This window comes from Halichoerus grypus, chromosome 1 (assembly GCF_964656455.1).
Source record: "Halichoerus grypus chromosome 1, mHalGry1.hap1.1, whole genome shotgun sequence".
Classification (NCBI taxonomy): domain Eukaryota; kingdom Metazoa; phylum Chordata; class Mammalia; order Carnivora; family Phocidae; genus Halichoerus; species Halichoerus grypus.
The window spans coordinates 127885412-127909437 of NC_135712.1; the positions used below are offsets into that span (position 1 = coordinate 127885412).

Below are 24026 nucleotides of genomic sequence, written 5' to 3' on the forward strand. Positions count from 1 at the left end.
AGATTTTCATTTTAATTTTCAGCACACAATACTCTTTAAGCAAGATTTAGAAACAGACTCTAGCATTTATTTCCAACTGCTGTCTGTTGAACAATTGTAACCAATCTGTAATCCAAATGAGACTGAGGCCTTACATAAAATGAACAAACCAATCCAAAGGGGCTCACATGTTTAATCTGTTGTTTTTAAATGGCCTTCACTCAGCAGTAGTTAGTTTTATCTTCTGTAGAATCCACTACTAATACTTGTTTCTGCTAACCAATGACCTTAGCTGCTTCTAAGGACACAAAGAGGGAAATGAATTCCTGATCGGTACATACCAACAAAAACCATGTTTACAAAAACCAATCCTCAACAAGAATAAGGAGGACAGGAAAGAAAGCACCACTTCACTAGTCAGGCAACTTAATCAAGTTGCAGGGCCTGCATTGGTACCAGCTGTTTCACTTCTAAGCCAAAAGAAACTTGTATTACAAAGCAATACACAATGGTTTTGAAAAGCAAAGTAAAAAAAAAAGAAAAATACAAATCCAAGCCTCGATTAACTCTACTAAACAATCACATTCTGAACCTGACCCCCAAGAAAATCATAGTTCCTAGCTCACTTCAAACAGTCGCACCCAAAACCACAACATTGCAAGAAGCCTATGTGGGAAAATATCTACTGCTTGGTCCCACCTGCCTGAAATGCCTGCAGAACATCTCTACAGAAAAGAGGGACCAGGTCCAGTCCACACACTCCATACCTTACCAATCTTTCAGGCTTCATTCTTTCTATGAATCTTTTTGTGACATCTTCCCGCAACTCTGCATTAGCTACCCACCCCCTAGTACTCCACTTAGCTATCACAGCTCCCCCAAACATGTCTTTTTCCCTCTGCTACACTACTGTAAATTCAATGGCTATAAGAACTAAGGGTTGCACAAACCAGCACTGGCCATGTCTGGCACATATCTGGTTCCTGATAACTGCTAAAAGGATAAATGAATAATTAAGCTAACAGACTTCTTAACTGTTTTAAGTAACACTCTGTTCCTAAACAAAAACTGTACATTCATATAATTAGGAATTAATTAATTCCAACAAGTTCATACTTAAATCCCTTTCCTGATTTCTACTTGGGGGAAAAAACCCTCCTGTCATCCAAAGTAACTATGAGTCAAAGGAAGATGCAATGATCCAACTGCTTTCACTTAAACTCTATTTGCTCTGCATTATATATAACTGCAAAATATTTGTATGGTTCTGATACTTGCTTATGAATAATTGGGCTTCTTTCTACTGAAATATATGCTCTCATGACGAACAGAGGTGGTGGGGCACCTGGGTGACTCAGTTGGTTAAGTGTCTGACTCGATTTCAGCTCAGGTCATGATCTCAGGGTCCTGAGATCAAGCCCCATGTTGGGCTCCCCACTCAGCCCAGAGTCTATTTGTCCCCCTCCCTCTCTATCCCTCCCCTCACTGGCTTGTGCTCTCTCTCTCTCTCTCTAAATAAAAACTTAAAAAAAAAAAAAAAGAAGAAGAGAGGTGGAAGGAAAAAGGGCAATCAAAAATCACTTAGTCCAGCAAGCTATTTATTCCTCAGTATCTATCTTCATAACATGTAATTTACATCACTTCATTAGTAACTCACATGCATATTTTTAATTCCTTGTTTCAATCTCCAATCTTTTAAAGTTATAATCAAAGATACCCAAAAATGATACTATTAAACCCAATCAGTAATTTGAATAGATTTTTAGTTGTAAAATTAGCTATGAAACTTTCATGGAGTTCTTCCATTTAAAAAAATGAGCTATTTGTTTTTAAAAGATCCACAAGAAACATGGTGTTTTTATTATTTTGAAACTTTGAGTTTAAAAAAATGTCTAAAGCTCTGGAATCCGCATACTGGTAGTATATGTTATCACAGTAGTTTGAGGAGGTATAAAGCAAAAGGACTATTAGTAGTAAGAGGAAGAGATGGAGATTTACACTTCTCACTTGCTAAGCACCAGTGGTGATGCTGAGTACTTCTATTACTTCATGCAATCCTTAGAAAACTCTTTGAAAGGGCCAGTATTTTTCCTATTTTGTAAATAAGGAAACTAAAGCCTGTAGAAGTAATTTGCCCAAGACAAAAAGAAACTAACAAAATTGGTAAGTGGTACAGCCAGGACCTAAACCAATGCCTAACTTGAAAGCCCTCATTTTTTTTTTTTAAAGTAAGCTGGATGCACAAGTGGGTCTTGAACTCATGACCCCAAGAACAAGTCACATGCTCCACTGACTGAGCCAGCCAGGCACCCCTGAAGCCCTCATTCATTCATTCATTCATTCATTTATTTGACAGAGAGAGAGAGAGAGACGGTGAGAGAGGGAACACAAGCAGGGGAAGTGGAAGAGGGAGAAGCAGGCTCCTCGCTGAGCAGGGAGCCCGATGCGGGGCTCGATCCCAGGACATGACCTGAGCTGAAGGCAGACGCTTAATGACTGAGCCACCCAGGCTCCCCTAAAGCCCTCTTTCTTAATGACTACACTATATTTAAATTAATCAGATAACCCAAAATTCCAAAGTAAATCAACTTTAGAGGACTAATTTTACTATGGTGAAACTGGATTTAAAATCGAACAACAGGGATTCTGGGAAGATGGATGGTGGAGTAGGAAACAACCAGGAATCTATCTCCCCACCTAGATAACCAACTTTCTGGCAAAATCTCTCTGATGTAACTATTTTAGAATACAAGAATCCATGAAAGGCTCACAACTTCCACAAAACTTGAATGGTAAACCGCAATTTATTTCAGTCCTTTTCAGCTCTTAGCACAATAGCAGCTACTCACCCTGCACCCTCAAACACACACACACACACACACACACACACGCACGCACGCATGCACATCCCTACCCCGCATCCCCCAACCCCTGGCAGGCAGCTGTGCATGTATTCCTGGAGAACTTGCACATTACTGATAGAAGCCAGGGTGAGCAAAAAGCACCTGTTCTCCGAATACTGGGATCTCTGTGCTTCGATCCCTGATTGCTAATTATGATCAGAGGCACAAAGCGGCAGCCAGGCCAGCAATTGGCCAGCAATTGGTGTTCCACCTCTCCACAATTGTTGCAAACCTCTCCTCCTCCAGCTGACGTGACTTCCAGAGGATTTCAAGTGCCAGCAACCATTCTTTTCCCCCATTCATTTTTCTCCTTTCCCCTTCTAGCAAGACACTAAAGACAAGGACATTTAAAAGCAACTGCATATAGGAAGAAATTAAAAGTCACTGTGAATGCCCAGGGAAATGCACAGGCTCAGAAGAGACCCGAGAAGACCTTAAATTTACACCTCAGGCTGATCACTGACATAAAAGAAGCCAAAACAAAACAAAACAAAAACTGTGTAAGAGTAAGTAGAATCTGATTTCCAGAGTTACTACATTATTAGAGTCACATGTCCAGTTTTCAGTAAAAAAAAAATCACAAGACATAAAAAGAAACAGAAAAGTATGGTATATTCAAAGGAAAAAATAAACAGAAACTGTCCCTAAACAGGACTTGATGGTGGACCTATTAAACAAAGACTTAAAACAATGATCTTGAAGATACTCAAAAAACTGAAGATGTGGACAAGTCAAGAAAACAATGTATGAACAAAAAGAAGATATAAAACCTAAAAAGAAACCAGAAAGAAATTCTGGAGCTGAGAAGTACAATAACTGAAATAAAAAATTCACTAGAGGGATTTGAAGACTCATTTGAGCAGGCAGAAGAAAGAAACAGTAACCTTGAAGATATGACAATGGAAATTCAGAATGTGAGAAACAGAAAGAATAAAGATTGAAGAAAAGCGAACAGAGCATAAGGGACCTGAAGGACACCATCAAGAAGACCAATACAGACCATTACGGGAGTCCCAGAAAGAGAACAGAGAAAGGGGCAGAGAGAATATCTGAAAACATAATAGCCAAAAACTTCCCAAATTTGATGAATCACAAATACAAACATCTAAGAAGTTCAATGAACTCCAAGAACAATGAACTCAAAGAGATCCATACAGAGACACATTATATTCAAAAACCAAAGACAAAGAGAGAATCTTGAAAGCAGCAAGAGAAATACTTGTCATATACAAGGAATCATCAATAAGATAATTAAATTTCTCATCAGAAACTTTAGAGGCCAGAAAGCAGTGGACCAACATAAGAAACAAAAAAAAAAAAGGAAGAAAGAAAGAAACCCAAAACCCTGTATTTAACAAAATTGAGGGAGAAATTAAGACACTCCCAGATAAACAAAAGTTGAGGGAGTTCATTACCACTAGACCTGACCTGCAAGAAATGCTAAAGATCTGCAAATTGAAATAAAATGACACTAAACAGTAACTTTAAGAAATAAAAATCTCAGTAAAGGCAAATACATAGGTAATTATAAACTACTGTAACTTTGGTTTATAATTCCATTTTTTGTTTTCTACATAATTTAAGAGACTAATAAATATTTTAAAAAACAATTATTAGTCTAAAAGCTAGTATTATTGTTAACCTTCATTTGTAACTCCACATTTTGTTTCCTTCATGATTTAAGACACTAGTATATTTTTTAAATTATGTTTTTGGACATACATTGTATAAAGTGTAATTTGGAGACATCAGCAACTGAAAAGAGGGTGGAGATACAAAGGAGCAGAGTTTCTGTATGCTAATGAAGTGAAATTGGTATAAATCCAAATTAGAGCATTATAACTTTAGGTTGTTAAACACAATCCTCATGACAACCACAAAGAAAATAACTATAGGATATACACAAAAGGTAATGAGATAGGACCTTAAGTATTTCACTACAAAAAAACCAACTCAACACAAAAGGCAATTAATGCTGGAATTAAGGGACAAAAAAAGCTGTAAGGCATAGCAAAATGACAGAAGTCCCTACTTATCAGTTAGCCTTAAAAAAGGAAGGAAATTAGTATGCTACAATATAGATGAACTTTGAGGACATTATACTAAGTGAAATAAGCTAATCACAAATTCACTGTATGATTCCACTTACATGATGAACTTAGAATAGGCAAATTCATAGAGACAGAAAGTAGAATAGAGCTTACCAGGGGCTGGGAAAACTGGAGAACGAGGAGTTAGTGTTTAACAGGTATAAAGTTTCAGTTGGTGTGATGGGAAAGTTTCGGACATAGGCAGTGCTAACGGCTGATAAACACTGTTAATGTACTTAATGACACTGATTGTATACTTAAAAGTGGTTAAAATGGCAAATTTTATACTACATATATTTTATAATTCTTAAAAAATTTAAAAAACCACTGAATTATATACCTTAAATGCAAGAATTATATGGTCTCTGAATGTGTACCTCAGTAAAGCTGAGGGGTTTTTGTTCTGCTTTTTTAGTCTAAAAGCTTCTTTTTAACCAAAAACAACTTTGGTGCAAAGAAGCTTCTCACCCTCATCCCCTCCCTCACACACATCCCCCCAAATCTTGGATACTGCAGAAGATTTTTGGAAACTGTAAAAAGGAGAAAACAGCAACCATTTAAAACCAGTCTGTGTCTAAGAATTTCTCACAAGTTTAGAATACTAAGATTGTACAGTCTTCTAACACCAACACAATATTTTATAAATTCTGTCACATGACCCAAATAAAACCACACAGGCTGAACTAAAAACATAGGTAGATCTCTGGCGAGAAGAACCAACAATATTCATAACTCAGTACACATGTGCCACTAGGGGCTCTATCCTGTTTAATATTTTATCATTAACTCAGACAAATATCTAAGTAGCATGCTTATCCAAGATGACATGAACTTAAAGCTGGAGAAAGGCAGCAACCTTGCTTCATAATTCAAATGAGGTTATCAGGTTGAACCAATGAGTACAAGCAATATACCACACCTTCACATTTGCAAAAGCATATATATACTTTATTAGAGATAGATGTAAAAACCAAATCTCAAAATACAACAATTAAAAGTACCAAATGATAAGACTCTAAAATAACAATTCAGAAAATTACATGTGTTGGGTTGACCTAACATACCACTTACAGAGCTAAAAATTATTCTTAGTGTAATCCTATTGCTAAAAAGGTAAACATCATCTTAAACTGAATTATTAGAAGTACAGCTTTTAAACCAAGTGAGTAATGGCTCCATGGCTCCAGAGTACTACACAGTCCAACTACACTTTGAGGATTCTATATTCACGTTGGAGCATCACTGGGGCCTGCTAAAGTGTAACTTATACAGTGACATTTCTGGAAATGAGAACTTACGAAGATTGCACTGCCCATTAATTGGATTGCACTAAGTTCCTAAATAAGTAATGAATATGAGGCACCTTCAAGTATTTTAAGGACTGTTATATGAAACAATATTCTGCCTATATTAAGGACACAACCAGTGTCAAAATACAAAAGTATAGTTTCCAATCACCAAAAACTTATGAGGAGACACTACTGGTGATTTTTATACAGGGTGGGAAGTTGGTCCCCTTGAATTCTAATATTCTAGAAATGGTCTGGCAGAGTGCAGAGTGATACCACCACTTCCTCGCTGTCTGCGGTACTAAAGTTTCTGACAATGAATAAGCAACCTGTGTCAAGCAAGATAATGCAAAATGCTTACCTTCCACACTGAACTGTAAGTTCCAGAACATGGACTCAAAACAAGAGTAACACAGTCAGGCTCCAATGTAGACAAGCACTTAAATATTCCTCATTTGACAAATTAAAAACTAACACAATCCCAAATCACAATTATAAATCATATTTCTCCTCCATTACCTTTAAGGGTTGGAAATGAAAGAGAAGGTTCTAAATGCTATTAAACATTTGTACCCAAGAGCTAATTCTAACTCATTTTCACTAGAGCAATACAAATCTGAAAAATGCATTTACCTCTGGAGACTAACAGAAACCATACAAAAAATATTCAACTTGACAGGGAAAAAAAAAAAACCAAATCTCTTATTCCTAAATAGAATATTTTTAATTACACTGTCATTTTTAATGATTTTTTAAAAATGAAATCCTGCTCACTGTTTTTAGAGTCAAGTAATAAGAAGGTTTAATGTAACAAGTCCCTCTCCCCAGTCCAACTGCCCAGAAGTAATTTCTGGTAGCTATTTCTGTGTATACTGCTAGCTATTTTCTATACGTATACTACAAGTTTTTGGTTTTTGTTTTGTTTTAATCACAAATAGGACTATATAACTACAATTTGTTTTTCTTCACTCAATGTATCTTGGACATTCTATTTCACCACACATACTGATCTGCCTCATTTTTTTTTTTTGAAGTATAACTGACATACAATACCCTATTAGTTTCAGGTATTCATAGTGATTTGATATTTTTATACAGTAAGAAATGATCCCAATTATAAGTCTTGTTACCATGTCACCATATAAAGTTACTAAAATATTACTGACTATATTCTCTATGCTGTATACACACACACACACACACACACACCTCTATCCATTGATCAACTGACTGACGGACACTGTGGCTGCTTCCATATCTTCGCTACTGTAAATGAACACACGGGTGCATATATCTCTTCAAATTAGTGTTTTCATTTTCTTCAAACACCCATAAGTGGAACTGCTGCATCATATGGTAGTTTTATTTTTAATTTTCTGAGGAACCTCCATATTGTTTTCCACAGTGGCTGCATCAATTCACATTCCCCAAAACAGTGTATGAGGGTTCCCTTTTCTCCATATCCTTGCTAACACTTGTTATTTTTGTCTTTTTGATAACAGCCAACCTAACAGGTGTGAAGTGATATCTCATTGTGGTTATGATTTGCATTTCCCTGATGATTAGTGATATTGAGCATCTTTTCATGTGCCTGTCGGCCATCTGTATGTCTTCTTTGGAAAAATGTTTACTCATGTCCTCTGCCTATTCTCTAATCAGGTTGGGTTTTTTGACATTAAGTTGTGTTGTGTTAGTTCTTTATATATTTTGGATATTAACCCCTTATTGGAAGTATGATTTGCAAGTATCTTCTCCCATTTAGTAGGCTGCCTTTTCGTTTTGTTCATCTCCTTCACTATGCAAAAGCTTTTTAGTTTGATGAATCCCGCATGTTTAGCTTTTGTTACCCTTATCTGAGACTAGTCCAAAAAATACTACAACACCAAAAAGCTTGCTCCCTATGTTTTTTCCTAAGAGTTTTATGGTTTCAGGCTTTACATTCAAGTCTTCAATCCACTTGGAATTTATTTTTGTATATGGTATGAGATAGTGGTCCAGTTTCATTCTTTTACATGTAGCTGCCCAGTTTTCCCAACATCACTTGTTGAGAAGACTTTCCCCATTGTATATTCTTGCCTCCTTTGTTATAGATTAACTGACCACATAAGCGTGTGTTTATTTCTGGACTCTCTATTCTATTCCAGTGATCTGTGTCTGTTTTCATACCAGTATCATACTGTTTTGATTACTGTAGTTCTGGATTAGTTTGAAACCAGGGGCCTCATTTTTTTTTTAATGGCTCACAGAACATTTCATTATACGGTAGTACCTCTATTTAACTAGTCCTCTTGAGGATAGACATTTGGGTTATTCCCATATTTTGTTTTTATAAATGCTGCTGTAATAAACATCTTTGTACAAATCTCTTTGTATGCCCATGCAGGTACACGTAGAAGATCCATTCCTGGACATAGAACTGTTGGGTGTATTTTTTATTCTGAGAGCTTTGCTAAATTGTTCTCCAGAAGGACGGTGTCAAGTGAACTCCCAACAACAGGCAGGAGCTTCTACTTTCCCTGCAATCTAGCCAGGAATAAGCATCATCACATTGTTAAATCCTTGCCAATTTGATGAGCAGAAAATAGTTATCTAAATTCACATTTCTTCATTACTGAGGTCAAGCACCTTTTAATGTATCTTTTGGCCATCTGCAACCTTTTTCTCTGAAACACTTGTTCATGTCCTTTTTCCTGGCTATTTTCCCCTACAAGTTATTCCCTATTTCTTATAGATTTTTAAAGAGCCTTCTATAGGAAAGTAGCCTTTGTCATTTGTTTAAAGTGTTTTTATCATTGGTTTACATCTATTTTTTACTATCTTCTTAAAATTTTACATGATCATGTATCTCAATTTTTTATTACTGTTTTGAGATTTTATTTCATGCTAGTTTTTTAAAAAGACTTTCTCCTTCCAGCTTTACATTTTTTCCTAAAAGTTAGCTAAATGTCCCTATACCGTTTATTGAATAATATTATCTTTTCCCCCATTAAGTTATTCCCTGAGTAGGAGGGCGAAGAAGGGAGTAATAAAATAAGACCATTACAACTTTGAAAGCCATTTTGTACATTACCTAAAATAAACTGACACCCAAATGTTCAAAAAGATCTTATCTTTGTACCTATATAAAAATATTACATCCTCAAAGTACAATTATTTCAATGCATTGTCTGTGAAAATTACAACTGCCCTTTTTTACAGAAATGGGCAAACCAATTCTAAAATTCATATGAAAATGCAAGGGACTCAGAACAAACAAAAAAAATCTTGAAAAAGGACAAAGTTGGTGAACTCATATTCCCTAGTTTCAAAACTTACTATAAAAGTCACAGTTATCCAGTGTGGTAATGGCATCAGGATATATAGACCAATGGAACAGAACTGAGAGTCTAGAAACAAACCCATACATCTATGGTCAATTGATTTTTAACAAGAGTGCCAACATAATTCATTGGAGAAATGGTGCTGGACTACCTGGCTATTTCATGCAAAAGAAAAAAATTGGACCATCACCTCATACCATATACAAATACTAACTCAAAGTGGATCAAGTGTGAAAGCTAAACTATAAAATTCTTAGGAAAAAACATAGATCTTTGTCACCATAACTCAGGCAGTGGTTCTTAGATATAAATCTAAAGCATAAACAACAAAAGAAAAAAATAGACAAACTGGACTTCATCAAAATTTTAAAAAGTTTGTACTCCAAAAGACACCATCAAGAAAATGAAAAGACAATTTAAGATTTAAAAAAAGAAGAAAGAAAATGAAAAGACAACCTGTAGAATGGGAGAAATATTTGCAAATCATATGTCTGATGAGGGTATCATAAATGCTGGAGTAAATACCCATGCATAAACCTCTTTGTATGCTTGTCCAAGTACAAGATATATTTCTATCCAGGGGGTACCTAGCTGGCTCAGTTGGAGGAGCATGCAACTCCTGATCTCAGGGTCATGAGTTTGAGCTCCATGTGGAATGTAGAGATTACTTAAATAAATAAAACTTAAAAAGAAAAAAAAAAAGATATATTCATCCAGTACCCAGAACATGTATAGAATCTTATAATTCAACAATAAAAAATGCAAATAATAGGGACGCCTGGGTGGCTCAGTCTGTTAAGCGTCTGCTTCGGCTCAGGTCATGATTGGGCTCCTTGCTCAGCGGGGAAGAACCTGCTTCTCCCTCTGCCTGCCGCTACCCCTGCTTTTGTGCCCGCTCTCTCTGACAAATAAATAAAATCTTTAAAAAATTATAAATGCAAATAACAAAATTACAAAAGGGACATAGGGTTTCATTAAACATTTCTCTAAAGATATGCAAGTGACCAATAAACACATGAAAAGATGCTTGATATCATCAATCATCAAGAAAATACAAATCAAAACCAGAACATGATACCATTTCATACCCCTCAGAATAGCAATTAAAAAAGGAAATAAAGAAAATAAATGTTTGAGAGGATGTGGAGAAATTAACTGGAACCCTCATACACTGCTGGTGGGAATAAAAAAAGGTGTAACTTCTGTGGGGGGTTCCTCAATTTATAGAATTACCTTATAACCTAACACTTCCACTATATATATATATATATATATATATACACACACACACACACACACACATATACACAAAATATACACCCAAAAAAACTGAAAGCATATATTCACACAAAAACTTGTACGTGAATACAGCAGTATTATTCACAATAGCCAAAAAGTAGAAACAACCCAATGTCTATCAACTGATGAATGGATAAACAAAATGTGGTATATCCAAACAATGGAGTATTATTTAACAAAAAAAAATAATGAAATGATACAGTCTATAAATGGCCGAATGTTGAAAACATGCTAAAGTGAAAGAAGTCAGACAAAAAAAGGTCACATATTCATAATTCCATTTACATGAAATATCTAGAATAGGCAAATCCATAGACACAAAAAGTGGGTTAGTAGTTGTCAAGGGTTGGAGAGAGGAGACAACAGAAAGTGTTTGCTAATGAGTAAGGGGTTTCTTTTGGGGGTGATGGAAATGTTCTGGAATTAGTTTGACCCATAACTTTGTGCATAGACTAAAATCCACTGAACTACGCACTTTAAAAAGGGAAATTTTATAGTATACGAATTATATCTCAAAAATAAAAACCAATAAATGACAGGATCTGCAAAATAATTTAATTTACTCCAGCCTGTAGCTGACTTTGGGTCTAAAACTATGCATCCAGAACAAAGATTTAGTTGAAGACTGATTTCAAACACTTGTGGGACCTTAGATAAATTCCCAAGTAGAGAAAATGTAGAAATGAAAGCTGTAACTAAGGAACCAAGTGAGCAAGCCCAAGGGAATGATCACCAGAGCACAGTTCCTTTCAAGTGAACTGCTATCAGCCAAAACAATTATAGCTGTACCTAACTCTAAGCAAGTCCAGTCCTTTTAAGAACAGATCTTCACTACAGAAAAATGGAGAAGGGATAAGGTCACCATTTACTTCAAAAAGATTTAAGAAACTAAAATCAAACATGATGTGGGAAGATCCTAAAATAAAATGCAAACAGTTAATACACCTAATTTCATTATAAATGAATAATATAACCATGCAGAAAGAGGGAAAACAAGAACTACCCTGAGTAACTTTGGAAAATAGATTTTTGACCATATACTGTAAAGCTGAAGACAAATGTACCCTAGTTTTTAAATGTATCTCTCACAGGAAAATAGATTAGCAATTCTGAAACTACTTCTGTGCATGTGTGTGTGTACTATGATTGAACAGATAAGTAAATATACTGTGGATAAGAACCAAATTTCTCACCTCTGAAGAAGGAAGTGACAGCACAAAAGGCAAAGGGGGAAAACTCTAGAATTAATCCTGAGGTCATGGTTTTCAGTTTATATAGACGGATAGATAAGGAAATAAAAATATAGGTATATATATTACTATACATCTATCTGCTAACTCTATCTACAGAGAGAACCGAGAAACAATGGCACCCCATCTGTACTGAGCACAGATGACACTCAGATCTTGGTTTCTAGATACCATTTTCCAATTAAATGAACATGCCTTCCTTGGAGAAATGACTGATTGTGTATGTGGCTGGTATAAAGAGGAAAAACAGAGATGCACCTAAAACATCTTGTGGTGCCAGAAAGTAAATTAGAAGTCACAAAATGATGGGGGCATTGTAGAAAGGAAACAGGAGCAAATCTGAAAGCGTTCTCAATAACCAAAGCTGGAATGATTTGAGCAACAAAGTATTAAATTTTAACCCAAAGAGTAAAATAAATATCTATAAATCCATGTAAATAAATTGGATAATTAATAAATGGAGGAAAAGGGACAGTTCTTCCTTAACAGAAATCCAGTTAATATAGAAGGAATGAAAGAAACAAAATCATTAAGCAAACACCACAGTAATAATGGCAGCCAGCAAGAACCATTGATGCAAAAATTAGCCTGTGAAATGTACGATGACATGCAAGATATTTGCAGTTTCAAAGTACCTCCCCACAAAAGGAAAGTATTAATTACAAAGGAATGATTACATTACTAAAGAAATTACATTTATTATTCAATACAAAAGAAAAAACAGTAACTTTACAGTGGAGAAACCTGGCAGACACCACCTTAACCTTAATCATATTAACATGACAGGCCCTAAGACATACTAATCATGAGCATACATCAGACAAATCCAACTGAGGGACATTCTTTTTTTTTTTATTAACATATAATGTATTATTTGTTTCAGGGGTACAGGTCTGTGATTCATCAGTCTTACACAATTCACAGCACTCACCAGAGCACATACACTCCCCAATGTCCATCACCCAGCCACCTCATCCCTCCCACCCCACTCCACTCCAGCAACCCTCAGTTTGTTTCCTGAGATTAAGAGTCTCTTATGGTTTGTCTCCCTCTCTGGTTTCATCTTGTTTCATTTTTTTTGAGGGACATTCTTAAAAAATAACTGACCAGTACTCTTCAAAAGTGTCAAGATCATGAAAAATGAAAAAAAGACCAGACAATTTAATAGATGGAAGGAAACTAAGAAAATGTAACAAACTAAATGCAAGGTGGAATCCAGAATTGGATCCCAGAGCAGAAAAAGGATAGTTTATAAATGTGAATGTCTTGGTTTTGATCCTTGTACTATGATTATATAAGATGTTAACAGGGAGATTGGGAAAAGGGTTTATGAGAACTCTTTATACAAATTTTGCACCTTTGATGTAAGTCTAAAATTATTTCAGTTTAAAAGTTTAAAGATTTTAGAAATACCTCTGAAAGTAAAGCAAATCTTTCTTCTATAATTAGAAGTCAAACAACACTTTAACAACAGTTAAGCAATTACACCTGGAAAGAATTTGGCTTTTTTTTTTTTTTTTAACTAAGTTAAAAGTGGGCATAATACTCCATTTACTGATAAATCAGTTTGTAGAAATTATTCCAAGTCTTGAGACAAATTCAGTACAAAGATGAGGGACAGGGTATCATATCCTCTACATATTTTTTAAAATCTGTCCATTTTGTTATTACCCTACATTAAACATGGAGCTGTTTTTAAAGCTCTCAGCTAGCAACAATTATTTTACTAGTAATATCAGAGTAAAAAAAAAAAAAAAGTTGGACTAGCCAGTAATTCAACTATAGAAACATATGGTACATTCCTTCATTCCTTCTCCTAGTTCCTCCATTTGTCCAATGGCATTCCTTTCACATAGGAGTTAACTGGTAGGCTTAATTTTACAGGCTATGGCAACCAAACCCTTATGAAATCAAAGACATGAATGCAGCATCCTTCACACCCTGTACTTAACTGACCTAAATGTCTACAGGTACAAGAGAGAACCATGTAATAAGCCCTTAAAAGCAACCTGTGGTCGGATACAATTTATATCATCAAAAGCCACCAACTTTGAACCCTACAGGTTTAAGTTGAATGAGAATTTCTTTGCTACCACAAAATGTACTCTATTATCACTTATACAATATTTTCCATTTTAAGTGGTTTTACTCAAGTTATTTCATTTTTCTGATCAACTATTTAATGAATGGTATGTTTAAATCACCTTAGTTTAATATGAGATATAGGCAGAATGTTATTTATAAATTCCACTGCTATTAATAAAAGAAACACTAGTAAGAGTCCAATAAATAGTTCACTAAACTCAAACACCTTTATCTATTAATCTCATGTTATAGATGGGGATATTAAAAGTATAGGGAGACTAAACCAATCTTTTCCCTAAAAGGAAAGAGAAAGCAGCAAAGAACTCCTTAAAAAGGAGAATGGTACACAACTATGTACATGTAAACAGATTAGTAAACACAGTGAGGCTATGGCTAGAATACGTTTTCAAGGTTATGGTCCTTGTATTAAAATCGAAAATACATGTGTCCTGACCCTAGCATGAGTCAAAGAGCTGGTGGTAATTTCTACACTTCACAAAAGAGTAAAAAAAGTACTTTTTCTTAAGTAAAAGAAAGCTACCTAATGAAGACCTTAATAAGCAAATCTAAGGGGGGCACCTGGGTGGCTCAGTCAGTTAAGCGTCTGCCTTCAGCTCAGGTCAGGATCTCAGAGTCCTAGGATTGAGCCCCGCGTGGGGCTCCCTGCTCAGCGGGGAGTCTGCTTCTCCCTCTCCCTTGCCCCTCCCCCACTCATTCTCGCTCTCTCTCTCTCCCCCCATAAATAAAATCTTAAAAAAAAGAGAAAATTTCCTATAAAAAATAAAAGTAAATCTGAGAAAGAGTTACGACTTCAGAGAAGATCTACTTGAAATTTTGTAAAGGGATAAAAAAGGAAAGAGCTTTACAGACACAGGTCTGGCATTTTCCAAAAGAAGTAACTCACAACACTTCAGTTTTGATTTCAAAGAACAGTAAAATTTCTTTCAAACAGTAAAAGATCTCACAGCAAGTAAAATTATGAGTTTAACCTCCTAAAACATTTAATCCAGATTTCAACATTTCTACCTACTGCTAATTACAAATCATGAAATACTCAAAACCCAAAACCATAATGTGATGCAACCATGACAGAATCATTAAGATTATAAAAACCGCTATAGGTTTCCCGGGCATTCCATTCATCTCTCAAAAAAATATGTGAAGCCTTGAAATTAGAAGTTGTTTAATAGACAAATGACAAAAATAATTTCCTCATTTTCATCAACCAAGGTAAGGGAAATTAGCATTTGCTGAGCAGCCCTTTCATGCCAGGCACCTAGCCCTATTTAATCCTAACAAGCTTGAAGTAGAATACATCATCATCCCTTTACAAGTGAGGAAACCAAGGCTTAGAGGAGTTAACTTCCTGGCCCTTGGTTAGAACAATGTTTCTCAAATTCAGCACCCTTGACATTTAGAGCCAGTTAATTCCTTGTTGGGGGGTGAAGGGGAAGGGACTGTCTTGTACACGGTAGGATGTTCACCAGCATCCCTCGCCTCTACTCACTGGATGCCAGTAGCACCCTTCTAGTTTTAACTAAAGTATCTCTAGATATTGCCAAATGTCCCTGGAGGGCAAAATCACCCCTAGCTGAGAACCAATAAAAGTGAAGAAGCCAGCATGTTCATTCAATGGACAATAGCTACATGCCAAATGCTAATCAAAATGAATTAGGGGCAACTGAGGGTCTTTGCCCTCAAGAGCTCACTTTGAACCCTAGTCTTCTAGCCCAATTGGTGTTCAATTTTAAAGCCTCCCTCCATACACAGACCTATGACATGCAAGCCATGACAGTCTGACCTCTGACATACTCTGCTTGGCCTGTCGCCAACTCAGCTAACTCCTCCAACTAGCCAACGGTACTTCTACTCACCCAGTTATGATGGCTGAACAGCTTGTAGTCATTCTGACTCAACCTTCCCCTTCATTTCCTGTATCTAATTACTACCCAACTTCTGCCGGTTTTTCCTAGGAGTAAAATGTCTCTCTCATCCATCCCCACTCTCCATTCCCATCCTTCTAATATAAACACAGCCCATCTCCTCTCTTTTTTTCTAGGAACAGAAAAAATCAGAAGGAACTAATCTCTCTTGGTCCCTCAAAGGAATGAAGGGTATACATAAAGATATCATAACTGAATACCAGCCTCTAGGGTAGGGGGCTGGCAGACCTCAAACTGGCAGACCTCAAACCCTCCTCTTCTGGAGTGGGAAAAGAAACTGGAACTTCCCATCTGGTCACTGACCCTTTTTTTTTTTTGAGAGAGAGAGCGAGAACGTGCATTGGAGGGGCAGAGGAGAGAATCCCAAGCGGACTCCACACCCAGTGCAGAGCCCCACGCAGGGCTCAATCTCAGAACCCTGAGATCATGATCTGAGCCGAAATCAAGAGTCAGACGCTTAACCCACTGAGCCACCCAGGCACCCATGATCATTGACACTTTCACAGTCAGATGTTAACTCTCAGTAAATAGCAACCCTGACAAGCATTAAGAAAAGGACATAGCAGAGATTAGTTTGCATAGCCATTAAAAAGCAGCTTGCATGCTATTTCGGGCACTTGTGCCATGAACAGCTTTTGCCTGCTCTTAGGGAATGTACAATTGACAACAGAAAAGAGAGGGGAGATTCCCAAAGAAAATTTGATCCAACTAACCTTTCTGCCTCTCCCAATATATAAAGCCAGATGAAGGTAGGTAATGCAAACGTTCCACTACAGAAAGTCTAAAAGAGATGGTCAAACAAAATAATGAAATAATTGCAAAGGCACATAAAGATATATTCACAACATATATGAATATATAGCACCAAGAGACTAATTTATTTATACTGCAAATGAAAGGCTCTGATTTAAGATAAGAGGGAATCCAGGACCTGTTTTAAAGTTTATCTGTCCCTTAGGCAGGGAACAAAATTTTATTGTATTAATGATCCTTAGAAAATGCTTTATCCTTTTTAAGACCCCACAATCAAGATAACTTTAAATCCAGTATCTGAAATTCACAACCTAATCAAAAGTTTTGATTTATACTTCCCAGTTTTAAAAAATATTCAAGAAAATTATGATGGGTGACATCCTAAATATTTCTGCTTCTGTTATCATTTCTGAGTTTTCCTATAAAGTGGCAAATATATTTAGTGTCAGGATCCTACTGCTATTCCAACTTTGTCAGGTTCTTCAAGTAAATAAATAAGTGAAAATAATTTCTACAAGGATGTTTCCATGTCTCAGAATTTTCAGAAAGAATAAAGACGTATCATGCGTATCCTCTTTAGGACAACGCCTTTAAGAAAAGATCAAAAGTCAAGCCAAAAGCCTTAATTAAGCAACTGTAATTAATAGGTATGTTAAATAATTCCAATTCACACATTCTCTATTATCTGTAGCAGAAAGAAAAAGCAGTGATTGAAGCTGAATTAGATGCCCAGTTACAGCCATTTTAAGGTGCTACTTTTAACCCACACTATTAGTTTCTTTTTGGCTATAACCTATGATACCACACCCTTGCAACATTTCACTCAAATTTTTTCTAAATGTATCCAATAAGCTTAGCCTAAACTAATTTCATTCAACACAATTTGAGTAATTTCCTTGTAATTCCAAGATTTATGCTTTCCTCAATAGTAACTTAAAGCATTGAAGATGGAAGACATAATTAACAAATGCATATAAATACCAGCCATAAAAATTCAAAAGAAAATGCATCAATTTAGCCTGACATTTCTTTTTCAGAGAAATACTTTGCTGTACAACATCATGGCATTAATACAGAGTTCGCCCAATCATTTTTTATTTTACTAGCCTTTTACCAACACTTGTCCATATGAAAATCATAAAGATAATCTTGTCACAACTGAAGCCTGAAATCACTATAAAAGGAATACGTCTTTTAACAAAGTAAATAGTGGAGGACCTTTTGAACTAACCCTTAAGAGTTGTTTAAGATGTTACATTTAACAACTATGTAATTTAAAATTCACACCAGCTAACTTTACCATCAAGCTATGGTATTCTCTCCAGCTTTAAAACAAAATATAACCTAAACATATTATGGTTAACTAAGATCTCAAAAGAAAATCAACCTTGAATCCCCTAGGGGTGTGTTCCTAAAAGACTATTATGATCAACACTGCTTCAGTTAACAGTTTAATTCTGCTGACATTGAATGATAAAAACATTAAGACAAATCAAGTATTTAGGATTCAACTGTAGGAAGCTATTGCTTACAAATAATCTCTGCAGCATCCTTCCTCTGGGTTAAATTACTACATTTTATAAGATGCTGTTACACACATCTCTTTCAGTTTCAACTCTTTTCTAGAAATATTAAGAATATTACTTTATTGACAAACGTGCAAACAAAATATGTTTTCCATACCTAAAGATATAAAATATTTTTATAATCTGGCTTCCTATTTCTAGTCAAAGGAAGGCAATTAAGATGGTTTCTCCATTTTACTTACAGTTCCTCCAACTATCCTTATCCTAACACACAATCTTTTCTTGAGACATTCTTAGATGATTAATCATTTGACCAAGAAACTATTTTTAAAGGAAAGTGTAAATAAAAAATACTATCATTTCCAAATGCTATCCAAAAAGATCAGGGGAATTTTTTCTAGACCTATTAGCCCTGCCTATAACTATAAATTAAACATGTCCTGAAATCTTGAAATTATTTTTATGCACTAGTCAAAGAAATATTTAAAGCTATATCAGTTTCAGGTACATTAAATTCATATTTTTCTATGAGAAAGGCCAAATTTATTCCAAAGGGTCAGGGGGAACATTACTGGGAAGAAGAAACTATCTGCAAAATTCTCCAGCTAGAAATACCTTTCTAAATAAGCCATCCCTTTAAGCATAAATAATTAATTTTTTAAAAAATCAGGAAAAGAGCCATTTATTTGTACATCTCAGATTCCTAAGTGGTATCTAAATTCAAAATAAACATGCAAAAAGGAGTTCCAAACATGCAAAAGGAGTTCCACAAAGGGATGTCTAGGACCAATCCCGGAAACTCCAGGAAATTAACACTTCAAATACTTCCTGTGACTGGCAGGAAATATTCACAAAGCATTCTGGAGGCTAAGGCTAAAAACTGGGTAAGCTCGGCTGTTAACAGTTTAAGTGAGACATAGGAGAAAGGTCCAGAAAAATTGAAACTGAAGTGCCAAAGAAAATTACCACCATTGTTAAAATGAACCACAAGGATGAAGTTATCCCCTCCAACAACCATTGCAGACACGGCACACTATCTAAGAACCTTCATGCTAATGCCCCTGGGAGCCACTATAATTCTACACTGTACATACCTAGAGATGTAGTTTATCTACATACCTACTAGGAGTCTCTTTCTGGGGAACAGCAGTAATCACTCAATCACTAATGCATGCTAACCATGTGTCAACCATCATTCTGGGCACTTCACATACCAGGCTTCATTTGTTCCTCACATCAAACCTCCAAGAGGGCATTATCCCATTTACAGATGTGAAAACTTAGAAACACAGTAACTCATCAGATTTTTTTAGGCGAGGAAAAAGTTACCTGTCAGGATTCAAACCCAAACCTGTCTCCTTCCACACTGGCCTCTGGTTTCTTGCTGGAGCCCCAACTTTCTCTATAGAATTAAAGCCATAACAGTATAGAAAATTCTGTACTTGACTCACTCATTCCCTAACTAATAACAACTTCATACAGAGCATTTTGGCACTACTGTTCCTCCTTTCAATATTCAGCTATCATAACATTAAAGCCAGATGGCATAACAGTATGCAAACACTGAGTTAGGCTATTTATAATAATCATTTGCTGAGCACTTACTATGTGCCAGATACTGTTCTAAATGCTTATAACAATCTCATGGCAGGAGGCGGGGGGGGGGGGGCTTGGGTGGCTCAGTTGGTTAAGCATCTGCCTTCTGCTCAGGTCATGATTCCAGGGTCCCGGGATCGCTCCCTGCTCAGCAGGGACTCTGCTTCTCCTTCTCCCTCTGCCCCCACCCCCTGCTCCTTTTCTTTTTCTCTCTCTCTCAAATTAATAAAATCTTTAAAAAATACAGTGTCATATGGCAGGTTCTATCAATACCCTTATTTTATAGATGAAGAAACTGAAGCACAAAAAGCCAAATTATGCTAAGTGGGGATCTGGCATTCAAATCAGGTTGCCTGGCTCCACAGCACATGCTCTTAAATTCCTTCCTCTCTCCCAAGTTTCTGATTGCACCCTCTTAACTATGTAAACTAAGTATCATCAATCCCAATTTATAGAGGAGGAAACAGAGGCTAAGAAAGGTGAAGTACAGTTAACCCTTGAACACAGGTTTTAACTGTGCAGATTCACTTACATCAAGACTTTTTACAGTACAGTAAATGTATTTTCCTTACAATTTTCTTTTCTCTAGCTTACTTTCTTGTAAGAATACAGCATATAATACATACACAAAATATGTGTTAATTGACTTTATTATCGATTATCATATAGCTTCCAGTCAACAGTAAGCTATTAGTAGTTAAGTTCTGGGGGAGTCAAAAGTTATAGTACATTTTCAACTGGGGGAGGTGGCGCCCCTAAATCCCACATTGTTCAAGAGTCAACTGTAATTTGCTTAAAGTCACTCAACTTTTAGTGGTTAAGGCATGGTTTGAATCATTTTTTTTTTCACACTCCCAAGATACTGATACACCATGTCAAAGGAGAATACTAACTATAAAAAGAAAAGCAATAATATTCTATGTATTTCAAAATAGTCCACTGAAAATTCTAGGTTATATGCAAATTCTTCTTAAAGATGTTTAAATATGAGAAAAGAAAAACTGTTATGGTAATGAGAAACTGACAAAAAAGGCCTCTTGATTATTACAGGCAGAAAACCCCTGCAAGTTTTTAAGAATTGTATCTTTTACTATGAGGCCAAATAATACAAACTCAGTCTGACACAAGCATGCACCATGCTCCCATCTCACCACCATTCCCTCTCACGCCAATAGACAATATGAGAGTCAGCTTTATTAGTCATGCTCCTTTTCCTAAGAGATCAAAAAACAAAAGCAACCTCTAAGAATACACCTACTTTGGGCTACTCTCTTAAATCTGGTAACACTCTGAAAGCAGGAGTTATTGATGTTATTTAAGATACAACTACCAAGAAACAGGTATATGAATGCATTTAATATTCTTTGTCTCTTGTGAAGAAAGGATTTGTCTTTCTGAAATCTGTAAACCAAGACAAAGAAGAGAAAGCCTCAGAAAAGTGATTTTTCCTTAACACCAGACAAAAACATCACTGCTTTCAAATGCTGTTTCTAAAGACCCAATTAGATGGTCTAACTCCTCTGCAGTTATATACTTTAGTATTTCAGAAAATGTCTTCCACCAATTATCCATCTAGAGTAAAACTGAGCAATATAATCGTGCCTCTTGTATTTCCCACATATCCCAGGGTCTTGGGCAGCAAAACAAATTATGCATAGAAGAAACATCTATCCTAAAATTACCAGTTCTACTTAGGACAACTGAACTTACATTCTCAAAAACGGAAAAACAAGTGAGAAAGCAACTGAAAAACCCCATTCCATCTCCTCTGTACCAGTTACAGATTTTAAAAACCAAAAGATACAAGAAGACAAATTGTAATTTCTAAGTATCTTTCATAGCATCTTGCAGACTTGGGGGGGGGGGGGAGAGAGAGAGATTATCACACAAAAGTCAGAATTCAGTCCACAGAATAAATGTGGTCATTTCAGGAGAGAAAATCATATTCAGAGTTGTTCAACGCTTTTGGAAAATAACCAGTACCGTGTAATGAAAAGCATTAAATATTTTAATGAGACCAAAGGAATCAAGTAACGTGTGAATGATAATTTAGTGGTCCAAAGTGCACAGTGGACAAACAAGTTCCACTGTCAACCTCCTAAATGATGTTTTGAAATAGGGAGGAACTTTAAGAAAGGAAATCACCTCATAACATTCTGTTAAATTCAGTTATTTTTTCTGAACTGAAAAACAAATCTGAGTTAATAAAAAATGGTTTCCATATGCAAATATACAGAGATGCAGTCCATCCCCTTCCCTCTCCATTTCCACTTCTCCTCGAGTGATTCCTTTCAAATAGCTATTTAAACAAGCACAGATGCTATCTGAAATGAAAACTTCCTTTCCATTCCCTAAGCTAAAGACAGCAGCTTTCTCAGGAAAGCGGAATAAAGCTCAGTCAACCCACAGTGCCTTAATTTCCGAAATGCTCTGTTACCAAAATAAAAGCTAATATCCGAAAAAAGCAATTCCTTGTATACTTCACAAAGGAAAAAATAAAATCAGGAAAATAAAAAGGTGGAAAAAGAAAGGCAAGTGAAAAGCAAACCACCACACCCTCAACTCCGCGTTGCAACCCGTCTGCCAGGGGCCTTTACCTTCATTTTCCATCGAAACTGCACTTGGGTTGATGGCTACAAAGTCTTTAGTGTCAGCCGCGGCCACACTGGGAATAGAGAGGAGAGGAGGACAAGGAAGAGAAGCCCCCGGAATCCCAGGCTGTCACCCCCTCTCCCGGCCACACGTCCCACGGCTGCTCCCACCACCCCTAGCAGCAGCATCTGCAAGAGAAACCAGGAGAAGCGGCGCTGACGACAGAGAGGGCGAGGAGGGAGACCCCCGCCCCGCCACCACGTCGGGAGCCCCCAGATCGCATGCCCACCCCCTCAGCCCCGCAACGCCCCCAGCTCAAGCCGGCGGGGCGGCGCCCTAGAGACACCCCCAAGCTGGGGTATCACCGGCCGCTCCCTCCCTCAGGACCTGGAAGTTTCTGGAAATGGGGGGCAATAGGTAATACCGGTGCCCTCCCAAAGCCCCAGACCCCCTTCCTCCGGGCTGCGGGGGACTCACCCGCGAGGCTCGCGGGAGCGCCCCGCGTGCCTGGAGCGAAGAGGAGTGGCTCGCCGAGCGGCGGCGCCAGGCAAGAGCCTGCTCCCGGCGTCAGGAAGGAGCGAACGGGAGGGCGGTCGGGGAGGGGAAAGGAGAGGAGGTGAGGGGACCCGTCACGGTCGGCCCGGCCGGCTCGGCGCGGCCGCGCTGGTCTGCTCCCGCCTCCGCCTCCTGCGCTCGGCCCCTCCCCGCCGCCCCCCGCCCCAGCACGCCCCGTACTCCCGGGCCCGCCGCGGACCGAGCTTTGTCGCTACTACTTCCGCTGCGAGAGGAGCGCGCGCATGCGCACTCGCACGCACAGGCGCAGACGGCGGAAATGAAGCGAAGGCCGGGCCGCCCGCCCCGAAAGGGCTCTGGTTGGGTGCGGAGCAGTCCCGTAGGAGGGCGCGCTGGGCCAGAGCCCCGCCCCGGCCCTACCTTCCCTGTGGAGGCTCTTCGCTGACCCCTGGGACGGTACCTGCCCGTTTCTACGCACCCACTGGGCGCGAGGGTCGGAGACCCACCCGCTCCCCAGCCCCGGGCACGCATTCTCAAGAGGCAGCCGCGGGGTAGGGCCAAGCGGGCAGGTACGATCATGCTCCCTGTCCCCGAGGTATTTGAGCGCCCTCAACAAAGGCGACATGGGAAGCCCCTCCCGTCGGGGTGGCCGTCACAATCTCGGCAGGCGACGCGAGGACCTCCGAGGGAAGGGGCGAACGCAGAGGGACTCTGGTGTTCTCACTGGGACTTCCCACCCTCACCTGCAGACCCCTATTACAGCTGCTTTGCTCTGACTTGCGGGAGCAGGTCATCGCGGGGCGACTTCCCAAGGTTCTATCCCGCTAAGGGATCTGCTGAAGTGCCTGTGTGTAATGAGAAGGCAGGAATCAGCCGCAGAGCTCGAGG

At 37.8% G+C, this 24026-nt stretch overlaps 1 protein-coding gene across 10 annotated transcripts in view; it reads right to left on the reverse strand.

Annotated features, from left to right (window-relative positions):
• Positions 1 to 24026, reverse strand: part of ATP2C1 (ATPase secretory pathway Ca2+ transporting 1) — a 161057-nt gene that overhangs the window by 102117 nt on the left and 34914 nt on the right. For 2 of the 10 annotated variants that reach the window (XM_078071782.1, XM_078071786.1), the window contains exons 1-2: positions 23103 to 23347; positions 22631 to 22813 (exon numbers count right to left, since the gene is read on the reverse strand). The exons of 6 other annotated variants lie outside the window; for them this stretch is intronic. In XM_078071782.1, the coding sequence (XP_077927908.1) occupies positions 22631 to 22636 (6 nt within the window). In that variant the 5' untranslated portion in view covers positions 22637 to 22813; positions 23103 to 23347. Of the gene's footprint in view, positions 1 to 16871; positions 16918 to 22630; positions 22814 to 23102; positions 23348 to 24026 lie in introns of those variants that run through there. 2 more of the 10 variants (XM_078071795.1, XM_078071791.1) reach the window with 2 other exon arrangements.